The 12,110-nt window shown below is 35.3% G+C and overlaps 1 protein-coding gene across 1 annotated transcript in view; it reads left to right on the top strand.

Moving 5' to 3' along the window:
- AGBL4 (AGBL carboxypeptidase 4) overlaps positions 1 to 12,110 on the top strand; it is a 1,343,713-nt gene that overhangs the window by 555,241 nt on the left and 776,362 nt on the right. The window contains exon 4 of the mRNA XM_063105750.1: positions 1,203 to 1,297. Coding sequence (XP_062961820.1) covers positions 1,203 to 1,297 — 95 coding nt within the window. The remainder of the gene's footprint in view (positions 1 to 1,202; positions 1,298 to 12,110) is intronic.

Below are 12,110 nucleotides of genomic sequence, written 5' to 3'. Positions count from 1 at the left end.
GGTTTTGATTTTCTCTCTTTAACAAAGCAAAATTATAAGGTTTGAAAAATTGCTGTTATATTTCTTTTTTGCTCTTACTTTGGAACACAGATTTAGTTAGAGTTATGGAATTTTGGAAACTTATTGAACAATTCAAGGATAAAAAGCATGGATATCTCATCTTTTTATCTCCTGGAATCAAATATCAATTCTCTCATCTACTAATTTCATGACTTTGAGCAGGTTTAGTAACCTCTCTGAGTCTTACTTTCCACATCTGTAAAATGGAGATGTTAACATTTATTTGTTGTAGTTATAGGGGAATATTAAAATTTTTTAAAAGTATACAAAATTCCTGGCACTTAATACTAACTAATACTTCACACAATAAATATTTGTTGAGTGAAATAATGCATGCATTTTGATGTTTTTTTTCTCTTTCTCTGCCTCTGGATAGAAAGGCTAGTCTACGGTCACCTCTTGAAATCTTCCCCTTTTCTCCACCTATCCTGGCTGCCCTTGCTCAAGTCCTCATGATGTATCTCTCCTTTGAAATATTTCAGTGGTCTTAGGTGTCTTTAACCCCAATTCTCTTTTCTTTTACAACCTATCTTCCTCTCTTATAGTAGTTGGAAAATTTTTTAATTGCAATTTTGTACTTAGTTATTATCTTTGCTGTTGTTGAATTTCAAATGTACTACTGTTATCTTAATGATAATATCATTTATTTCCATCAAATTCTAGGTCAGCCTAGAAAGAGTGCGCATAATTAATAATAAGCTGGAACTTACATAGCATTCTCTATGTACTATATATTGTTCCAAACACTACATATATTACCCTATTTTCTTACCATCAGTACCCTTTGAAATAGGTACTGTTATTTTTCCCATTTTTCATATCAGAACACTAAAACACAGAGATCTTTAGTAGCTTGGCAAGGTCACATAACTTGATGGTGGTAGAGTTGGTATTAAAACTCAAGCTTCCAGGTTCCAGAGTTAGTGCTGGGTACAGGGAACCAAACCCTTGACCTTGGTGTTACAAGGCTGCACTCTAATCAATTGAGCTAACCAGCCAGCCCCATGGGTACTATGTATCCTTACTATACTGTTGGCCACTAGTCCACATGGCTTCTTTTAACCTTGCTTATTATTTCATGTCTTAATTATTAGGAAGTGGCATAGCATAGTCTTATGATGAACTTCTCTCTTTCTTTTCAGAGGGTCATTTTCAACATTGTTAACTTCAGTAAAACCAAGAGTCTTTATAGAGATGGGATGTCCCCTATGGTGAAATCTACCAGCAGACCAAAATGGTAAGTGACCCACAGAATGAGATCCCTTTCTGGTTAGAAAATTTGACTCAGGTCTCAAGTTTGTCTGCTGTACAGCTAGGGCTCAGCTTCACTCTCACTGACAAGAATGTTAGTTTCTGGATGGCCATTTTCTGGGCTACAGGTACTATTCTTTGAGAATGTTGGGAACATGGTCACATGCTTGGAGTGATCAGCATTCTATTATGAGGGAAGGGTACAGTGTGTTATTTGGTAAACTTCCTGACCTGTTTGCCTTTTTTCATGCTATCTTTGAAAGTATAATTAAAGTTAGTTCTTTTTTTTTTTTTTTTTTCTCGCCTAAGCATAGATGTTGTACAGTAACGTAGAAGGACATTGGGAACTACAGTTTAGTAGATTCTCTTGCTTTGCTTATTTTTTTGTTGTTTTTATACAGATGTGTGGTTTTGTGGATGTTACATTTCTATTTGTCTCTGCCGTAGTGAGGAGGAGGGGAGTTGAATAGGATTGCTTAATAATAGTAATGATGATGATGATGGCAATAATAGTAGTAATAATAATAACTACTCTGCTTACTGAGAGCCCATTCTATGTCAGATGCTTTACATTTGCTATTACTATTTTCACATTTTTTCAAGGGAGATTTTAAAATGAAAAAATTGGAGCTAGAAAAAGTTAAATACTTTCTCAAGACCATAAATAGAAAGAGGAGGATCCTGTGTTACTTTTATTAACTCATAGTCCCTTTTCAACCGGTTCATTCATTCATTATCCATTCACTTATTCATTCATTAAGCACTAATTAAGTGCAACAAAATGAGAGTTTTTAAAGACAGAAACCAAGTATTGTACATCTGTCACACAGTAGGTGTTAAGTGAATAATAGTTTAACTGCCCTGAATTTGTTATGAAAATTTATACATGAAAGTGCCTGGCACTTGCTAAGTGCTCAATAAATGGCATCAATTATTAATAATATTATGTAAAACACTATACAAATGCAAGGAATTGTTAATATTATTCTAGCTTTGATTCCTGTTTAAATTTTAATGACTAGTGAGAAGATAGTCTCCAAATGTCTATACGTATAGAAAAATAGCAGTTCATAAATATTGAATTATGCTTTTATCTACAAATGATACTTGGCAATTTTCTATAAATGCTAGGCTGAGAAGCTCAGGTTTACAAAAGTGTAGACATTTGATGATGATAATGAAAACTGATTATTAAAAGGTAAAAATATCTCCCTAGACATTTTTTTTTTTTTGCTTTGCTACATCAAATCAAGTATACTGCTGTTCCTCTCAATATCCTTTTGACAGTGAGGTCTGGGCAAGGAATAGGCCTTTTCTTTGAGTCTCCAAATCCAGCCCAAGTAGATAATAATAGAAGCCATATCTCTGTTAAGAGACATGTGTAGATGAGTATTTCAAACCTTGCTGGTAAGAGAGCATCACAGTTGATCTGCTCATGAGGGCCTTCAACATAACATTGTACGCCTTTTTCTGGGTTCTGTGTTGGGATCTTATTCAGCAACAACAATCACAATCCCCTTTTCCCAGGAGTTTGGTTCTGGGGTCTTCTCTTTTCCTGTGCTTTTGAAAATCCTTGGACCTTAATTATTTCATTTTTCTTTTTTCTTTTTCTTCTCATGGACTATCAGTTGGGTCCTCTATGTCAGGGCTCTTGACAAGATTTTGAAATATTAATGAGTTTCTACATTTGTTTTATAATGCCTTAAATTAAGTTAGTGCTCTTATCCAGTGTTGTCAGGCTCTCAGCAGCAGCCACAATCTAGTCATTGGGCTTCTCTAATGTTTCTGAAAGAGCCTAGAGTTTCAGAACTAAGTTTGTTGTAGTCTATTAAGCCAGTTAGTAATAAGGTACCATAGCAAATCGAGTTGTTTGTATATCTAATCTCTCCTAATTTTTATTTTACTATCCCCAGATGTTGGATACAAAACTACTCACATTGCTTCATGATCCCTTTTCATCAAGATGAATGTTTAGATATTTGTTTACTTCATAGGACTTTATTCAGCATTTTAATGTGCTATGCACTGTTCTAGATTTTGGAATACAGGATGAATATGCCATGAAAGATCTGTTCCAAAGGGAACTTTATTTTTAGAATTTTTATTAACTAATCTCCACAGGTCATAATTGTTATTCTCCTTTCTACTATTTTATTCTGAGCATCCCTTCTGCCTGCATGGTGCTCTCTGCCTAGGACTTTCTTCCATCCCGTGTTAATTACCTGTACCAGAACCCATCTCCCAGTAGCCCTTATCCTAAATGTTTCAAGGTTAGACAAAGAAGTGGCCATGACTATTTAGCTCTCAGAATATTAGATTTTACTGGCTCCAAGGAGTCCATCGCTATTTAGAATTTTAGACAATGGCCTAACTGAAGCCTGAGAAATATCTTATAGATCCCAATATTAGAATATCTTCTCCAGAATTCTTCCTAATTCCAGCTTTCTCAATACCAACACAACCACTATAACAAAAGGAGTTTCTGATACTTGTCTTGGGCTTTACCTCCTTTGGTATTCCAAATAAGTCATGGAAAAACTCTAACTTTAGTACAAACATTAAAAATCCTAAACTGCCTGGATTATATATATAACAAATTAGGAAAACGACCTTTCTTTACCTTTTCAAGGTGAAACAAACATTCTTCCTCACCTCTTTCACAGGGAGCTGTAACTGATCCTAAGACCTTCAGGTCTTAGCATAGGCCTTGTAATCAATTTGTTATAAAAAGCAAATGAACAAAAAGACAAAACTGAAAAGCCACTATGTAAATATATGGCCACTCAAGGGTGCTCTGCTTTGAGGAGATAAAGTCAGAATACCTAGCATCAAATGGAGAAGCTGAAAGATTCAGAAGTTTTCCGCCTGTTTTAATTTACTCTAATTCTGTTTACACGTTAGACCTATTAGTGATTATGGTTAGGCTCTGTAGCATCAGGTTTCTGAAATCATAATTCATTAATATTTCTTAATAGTGTTCAAAACATAGATTGCCATGTGCTAGGCACTGCTGGGAACTGGCATTATAAAAAGGCTGAGATCTATATTTTCACCTATGAAGAAATTGAAGCTAGGAGTATTTGCACAACTAGTAAGTGGTGGCACCAGCCAGAAATCTCTTGACTCCAAGTTCACTGTTCTTTCCATATTTCATGTATGGGGATGAGGGCACAAAGAATCAGGGACTTAGCATGCTGCTGTGTAGCCACTGGTAGATCTGAAATCACTTCTCTGATTAGCTTTTCCATTAGATTGAGGAGGTTGGACTAAATCTTAGAAGGTGGGCTTCTATTTAACAAATTTTTATTTAGCATCTACTCTCTGCTACATCCTGGGGTGATGAATATGAATCTGATCCAGATTCTATCCTTAAAGATTTTCTTTTTAGAGGTTGAAATGAAACACAAACATAAATAGGTACAATATAAGGAACACTGTGTTAAGAAATATTAGGGATATATATATAAAGCATGATGTTGGATTAGAGAAGAAGAAGAAAACGATACTAATAGGACCATGGGGGGGAAAGGGGAATGCTGTATGGAGCAGCTGGTATTTCAACTAGAACTCAAGGAACGGGACATGAACAAAATTAAGGAAATGAATTCCAAGTGGAAGAAATAACATGATGAGCCATGCTACCTCTTTTATGAGCCTCAGTTTCCTCACTGTGAAAGTGCAAAATACTTTGTCACAGAGTTGTTATAAGAAACAAATGTGAAATGGATGTATAAATACTTTTTAAAGTTTCAAGTGTCTTATTAATTAAACCAATTCCCTAACCAGTTCTTTTCTTTTTTTCTCAATCACCCAAGATTGTGTGGACATTATTCCTTTCTTCCCTCCTTCATCCCTCCCTCCCTTCCTTCTGCCTATCAATAAATACTGAGTAGTTAACAATGGACCAGGAACTATGCAAGGCATTAAAACATAACACTGACAAAAAGAGATATGTTTACCGTTCTCATAGCTTGTAGCCTACTGGCTGAATAGTAAATACGTAACTCTAGTAAAGTATGATAACTTATAACACAAGGGAAATTCAATATGCGATGGAAACTATTCATCATGCTATATAGCATTTAAGAAAATCTACTCCAAGGTAAGAGGCCTTCCTTAGGAAGTGCTATTTATGCTGAAAGATGAAAGATGAGTAGGAGTTACTGTATCATATCCCTATCGTTGGGCATTTAGATTTTCTATATTTTTTTCTTTAGTGATATGATGGGTGGTGGGAGTTCATAGCAGGTAGAGATATGTATAAAGTAATAGAATGTATTTGAAGAACAAGAGATGACAGAGAACATTACATATCCGACAGGCAAAGGCCAGTGTGATTGAAGCTCGGCATTCTAAGGAGGAAGTGATTGGAGAGATAGGAGTGAAGTTGATGTGAACCTTGTAAGTCAAACTAAAGAGATCGACTTCATTCTAACTGCAGCAGTGGTTTGTTATTCTCTTCATAGAGATTTTTCACATCCTTGGTTAACTTTATTCCTCAGTATTTTATTTTTTTGGTGGCTGTTGTAAATGGGCTAGCTTTCTTGATTTCTTTTTCTGCATGTTCAGTGTTGGAGTTTAGACATGCTACTGATTTTTGTGTGTTGATTTTGTGTCCTGCAACTTTGCTGAAATCATTTATTAACTCTAAGAGTATTTTCGTGGAGGCTTTAGGGTCTTCAATTTACAGGATCATGTCATCCACACACAGGACAGTTTGACTTCACCTTTTCCAGTCTGGATGCCCTTTATTTCCTTCTCTTCTCTGATTGCTCTGGCTAGTACTTCCAACACGATGTTGAATAGGAGTGGTGAGAGTGGGCATCCTTGTCTAGTTCCTATTCTTAAGGGAAAAGTTTTCAGCTTCTCCCCATTCAGGATGATATTGGCAGTGGGCTTATCATATATGGCTTTAATTATGTTGAGATATTTTCCATCTATGCCTAACTTGTAGAGAGTCTTTATCATGAATGAATGTTGAATTTTGTCAAATGCTTTTTCATTGTCTATAGAGATGATCATATTGTCTTTGTCTTTGATTTTATTGATGTGGTGTATCAAATTTATTGGTTTGTGTATGTTGAACCACAACATACACATTTTTGCATCTATATTCATCAAGGATATTGGCCTGTAGTTTTCTTTTTTTGTTGTGTCTTTGTCTGGTTTTGGTATCGGGGTGATGTTTGCTTCACAGAATGAGTTTGGAGAATTGCCTCTGTTTCAATCTTTTGGAATAGTTTGTAGAGAATTGGTATCAATTCCTCTTTGAAGGTTTAGTAGAATTCTGCAGTGTACCCATCCGGTCCTGGGCTTTTCTTGATGGAACCCTTCTGATAACAGCTTCAATCTCTTTTATTGTTATTGATCTGTTCAGATTTTCTATGTCTTCTTTGCTCAGTTTTAGTAGTTTGTGTGTGTCCAGAAATTCATCCATTTCCTGCAGATTTTCAAATTTGTTGGCATATAGTTGTTTATAGTAGTCTCTAATGATTCCTTGTATTTCTGAGATATCAGTTGTAATATCACTGTTTCACTTCTAATTTTGGTTATTTGGGTCTTTTTTCTTCTTTTTTTTAGTTAGACGTGCTCAAGGTTTGTCAATTTTATTTATCTTTTCAAAAAACCAGCTTTTTAATTCATTGCTCTTTATTATTTTTTGGGTTTCAATTTCATTAAGTTCTACTCTGATCTTAATTATTTCTTTCTGTCTGCTAACTTTGAGTTTAGATTGTTCTTGTTTTTCTAGATCTTTAAGGTGAAGTGTTAGGTTGTTTACTTGTCTTTCCATTCTTCTGAAGTAAGCATTTAATACGATAAATTTCCTGCTTAGTACTCTTTTGCAGTATCCCACAGGTTTTGGTATGATGTGTCATTATTTTCATTAGTTTCAAGAAATTTTTTGATTTCCTGTTTAATTTCTTCTTGGACCCATATGTCATTAAGTAGAATGTTGTTTAATTTCGATGTGTTTGTATAGTTTCCAGAATTTCATTTGTTATTGATTTCTAATTTTAATCCATTGTGATCTGAAAAAGTACAAGGAATAATTCTAATTTTTTTGAATTTGTTAAGACTTGATTTGTGACCTAACATGTGATCTGTCCTGGAGAATGTTCCATGTGCTGATGAGAGGAATGAATATTTTGAAGTTGTTGGATGGAATGTTCTGTAGATATCTGTCAAGTCCAATTGTTCTAAGGTGTTGTTTAGATCTTGTGTATCTTTGTTGATTCTTTGCCTAGATGATCTGTCCAATATTGATAGTGGGGTTTTCAGGTCCCCTGCTATTATGGTGTTAGTGTCTATCTCATTCTTTAGGCCTAATAGTGTTTGCTTTATAAATCTGGCTGCTCCAACATTGGGTGCATTTATGTTTATGATTGTTATGTATTGTTGATGGATAAATCCTTTTATCCTTATATAATGGCCTTCCTTATCTCTTTTAATGGTTTTTGGTTTAAAGTCTATTTTATCTGATATAAGAATAGCTATTCCAACTCGTTTTTCATTTCTATTTTCATGGTATAACCTTTTCCATCCTTTCACTCTTAGTCCATGTGTGTCTTTACAGGTGAGGTGAGTCTCCTGAAGGCTGCAAGTAGTTGGGTCCACCTTTTTAATGCAGTCAGTCAGTCTCTGTCTTTTGAGTGGGGAATTTAATCCTTTTACATTAAAAGTTGTTATTGAAAGGTGTTGATTTACTCCTAGCATTTTATTGATTTTTGTTTGGATGTCTTAAGTATCTTTTGTTCCTTTCTTTCTGATTTACTGTTTGTCTTCCGTATTTGTTGGTTCCTTTGGTTGTAAATAAGCTTTTTTTTTTCTCTTCATTGTTGGCATTTTTATTTTATTAGTGGGTTTTGATTTTTCTTAAGTTTTTGTGGCAGTGGTAGTTATTTTTCTGGTACCAAACCCAGTACTCCCTTGAGAATTTCTTGTAAGGCTGGTTGTGAGGTAGTGAACTCCTGCAGTTTTTGTTTGTCTGAGAAATATACTATTTGTTCATTTCAGAAGGATAGACTTGACGGCTAAAGATTTCTTAGCTGGCAATTTTTGTCTTTTAGTATTTTGAATATATCATCCCATTCTTTTCTGACTTTTAGGGTTTCTGATGAAAAGTCTGATGTTGTCTGATTGGAGCTCACTTATAGGTGACTTGATGCTCCTCTCTTGCAGCTTTTAAGATTGTCTCTTTGTTTTTGAGTTTTGCCAATTTGACTTTAACATGTCTTGGAGAGGACCTTTTTGAGTTGAATATGTTTAGGGATATTTGAGCCTCCTGAATCTGAAGATCTGTGTCTTTACTTCTACCTTAGAAGTTTTCTGCCATTATTTAGTTGACCACGTTTTCAATGCCATTTCCTTTTTCCTCTCCTTCTGGAGTACCTATGATTCTGATATTTGAGTGCTTAATGTCTGTTATCTCTCTTAGATGTTCTTCAATTTTTTTAATTCTTTTTTTTTTTTTTTTTTTGTCTGCCTGTGTTATTTCAAACAGCCCATCTTCAAGGTCAGAACTTCTATCTTCTGCTTGTTCTAGCCTGCTGGTTAAACTCTCTGTTGTGTTTTTTATTTCATTAATTGAATTCTTCATCTCTGCAAGCGCTGCTAAATTCTTTTTCAGGGCATTGATTTCTTTGTACATTACTTCTTTCAGGTCCTATATACCTTTCTCATTTCATTTTGTTGTCTGGGTGAGTTTTCTTGTATCTCATTTAGTTTCCTTAGTATTGTTGCTCTAAATTCCTTGTCAGACATTTCAAGGACTTCCTGTTCTATGGCATCTAGAGCTTGAGAGTTATTATCCTTTGGTGGAATTGTACTTTCTTGGTATTTCGTATTTCTGGTATCTTTCCTTTGGTATTTAGTCATTGTGTCATGGGATTTCACGGTCCACTTGTTTGAGCCTAGTGTCTGTCTAGGATCCTGCAGGGACTGCCAATTTGGTGCAGCTGCCTTGGTCTCTGTGGGCTAGAGTCTCAGGCCTCTCTGGGCTGCAGGGACTGGCATGGGCTGGGGGTCCCGTGGCAGTTCCTATCTGCTTTGGCACTGGTGGCTCATGTTGTGTAGGCCCAGAGGCTCTCGGGCCTCTCTGGGTGGTGCACACTGGCCTGGGGTGGCAGTCCCATGCCAGCTCCTATCTGCTCCAGCATGGGTGTCTCAGGGTCCTATGGGTCCAGTGGCTCTCGAGCCTCTCTACACAGTCTGCACTGTCCTAGGTTGGGAATCCCGTGGTGGTGCCTACCTGCTCTGGTGCAGGTGGCACAGGGCATGTGGGCCGAGCAGCTCTCAAAAAAATCTTAACATTTTAAACTTAATCATATCTTTTCTGAAATAATGGGTATTTTCCCTACTATTACAAACAAAAATTAATATTTTGTTTAAAAATTATAAACTCATCAATTAATATTTTGTAAAGCAAATAAAATGTCATACATTTGAAACTAAATTATATCCCTTGATCCTACACATACTTATTCTCCTTTTCTGCTTTTTTAAAAAAGTATTGCACTTATACTTATTATTACCCAACAAATAATAATATATTATTTATTTTATTAGCTATCTCTTCCTCTTTGGAAAGTAATTACCGTGAAGATAAGGATTTTTATCATTTTTATTCACTTCTGTATTCCTAGCATCTATAACTGTGCCTGGTAGAGAGTAAGTACTCAAATAAATGAGTACTTGTTAAATAAATGAGTTAATCCATTATCTTTTCACTAAACCTAATAATTATTTTTAATTTTATATCTTTCTTTTTAGTTTTTGTTTATTTGGGCACATTTTTACACAGGAACAATCAAATGTACATACCCGTTTTTATTCTGCTCTTTTCATTTAAGATTATATCAAAAACAAAATTTTTTATATTTCTCCAAGTGTTCATCATACCATATTTGGAGATTTTATTTTTTTAATGTTCTGATATGTCACAATTTACTGTATTATATCCCTATCACTGTGATATAATACATATTTTTTGTAAAGTAGATTATAATTTTATACATTTTTTAGGTTTGTTAAATTATTTTTTAGAATTGACTTCTAAGGGAGAGACTTCAGGGTTAATGCCTGTAAGCATCTGCTATGCATGCTCTCAAAAATATTTCACCAATTTAAAATGCTACCATTGGGACATTTTTCTCAGAAATGGAAAAAAACTATCCAGACATTCATATGTAATAACAAAAGACCATGCATAGCTAAAGCAATTCTGACCCCCCAAAAATAAAGCTGGAGGCATAACACTACCTGACTTTATGCTACAAAGCTATAATAGCCAAAACAGCATGGTACTGGCATAAAAACAGACACATTGAACAATGGAATAGAATAGAGAATCCAGAAATCAACCCACAAACCTACAGCCATCTGATCTTTCACAAAGGCACCAAGCCTATACACTGGGGAAGAGACGGCATCTTCAGTAAATGGTGCTGAGATAACTGGATATCCATATGCAGGAAAATGAAACTAGACCCATACCGCTCACCATATACTAAAATCAACTCAAAATGGATTAAAGAATTAAATATACACCCTGAAACAATAAAACTTCTCAAAGAAAACATAGGAGAAACACTTCAGGAAGTAGGACTGGGCACAGACTTCATGAATACGACCCCAAAAGCACGGGCAACCAAAGGAAAAATAAACAAGTGGGATTATATCAAACTAAAAAGCTTCTGCCAAAAGCTAACAATTAACAGAGTTAAAAGACAACCAACAGAGTGGGAGAAAATATTTGCAAAATATACATCTGACAAACGAATAATATCCAGAATATACAAGGAACTGAAGCAACTTTACAACAAAAAAACAAGCAACCCAATTAAAAAATGGGCAAAAGAGCTAAATAGGCATTTCTCAAAGGAAGATATACAAATGACCAACAGACACATGAAAAAATGCTCAACATCACTCAGCATCCGGGAAATGCAAATCAAAACCACAGTGAGATACCATCTCACTCCAGTTAGGATGGCTAATATACAAAAGACTGTGAATGATAAATGCTGGCAAGGCTGCTGAGAAAAAGGAACTCTCATACATTGTTGGTGGGACTGCAAAATGGTGCAGCCTGTATGGAAAATGGTATGGAGGTTCCTCAAACAATTGCAGATAGATCTACCATACGACCCAGCTATCCCACTGCTGGGAATATACCCAAAGGAATGGAAATCATCAAGTCAAAAGTATTCCTGTTCTTCCATGTTTATTGCAGCACTATTTACAATAGCTGAGAGTTGGAACCAGCCCAAATGTCCATCATCAGATAAGTGGATACAGAAATTGTGGTATATCTACACAATGGAATACTACTCTGCTATAAAAAAGAATGAAATACTGCCATTTGCAGGAACATGGATGGACCTAGACAGAATTATATTAAGTGAAACAAGTCAGGCACAGAAAGAGAAATATCACATGTTCTCATTTATTTGTGGGAGCTAAAAATAAATAAATAAATACACAGATAACCTGGGGGGTGAGGGAAGAAGACACAACAATTACAGTTCCTTGAAGTTGATAAGACAAGTGAACAGAAAGGACATTGTTGGGAGGGAGGGGGGAGAGGAAGGAGGGAGGGAGGTTTGGGTAATGGGCCACAATAATCAACCACATTGTATATTGACAAAATAAAATAAAATAATAAATAAAAAATTTTAACAAATACCGTTTCAGAAAAAAAAAAAAGCTACCATTTTTCTGTCAGCGTATCAATTTTTCAGCAATTTGGACAGTGTTAAAAATTGGCATTGAAAAGAATGGCTGATTTAGAAGCTGTAAAA

Source organism: Cynocephalus volans, chromosome 8 (assembly GCF_027409185.1).
Source record: "Cynocephalus volans isolate mCynVol1 chromosome 8, mCynVol1.pri, whole genome shotgun sequence".
Classification (NCBI taxonomy): domain Eukaryota; kingdom Metazoa; phylum Chordata; class Mammalia; order Dermoptera; family Cynocephalidae; genus Cynocephalus; species Cynocephalus volans.
Note: the sequence above shows the minus strand (reverse complement) of the source record. Positions and strands in the feature narration are given on the sequence as shown.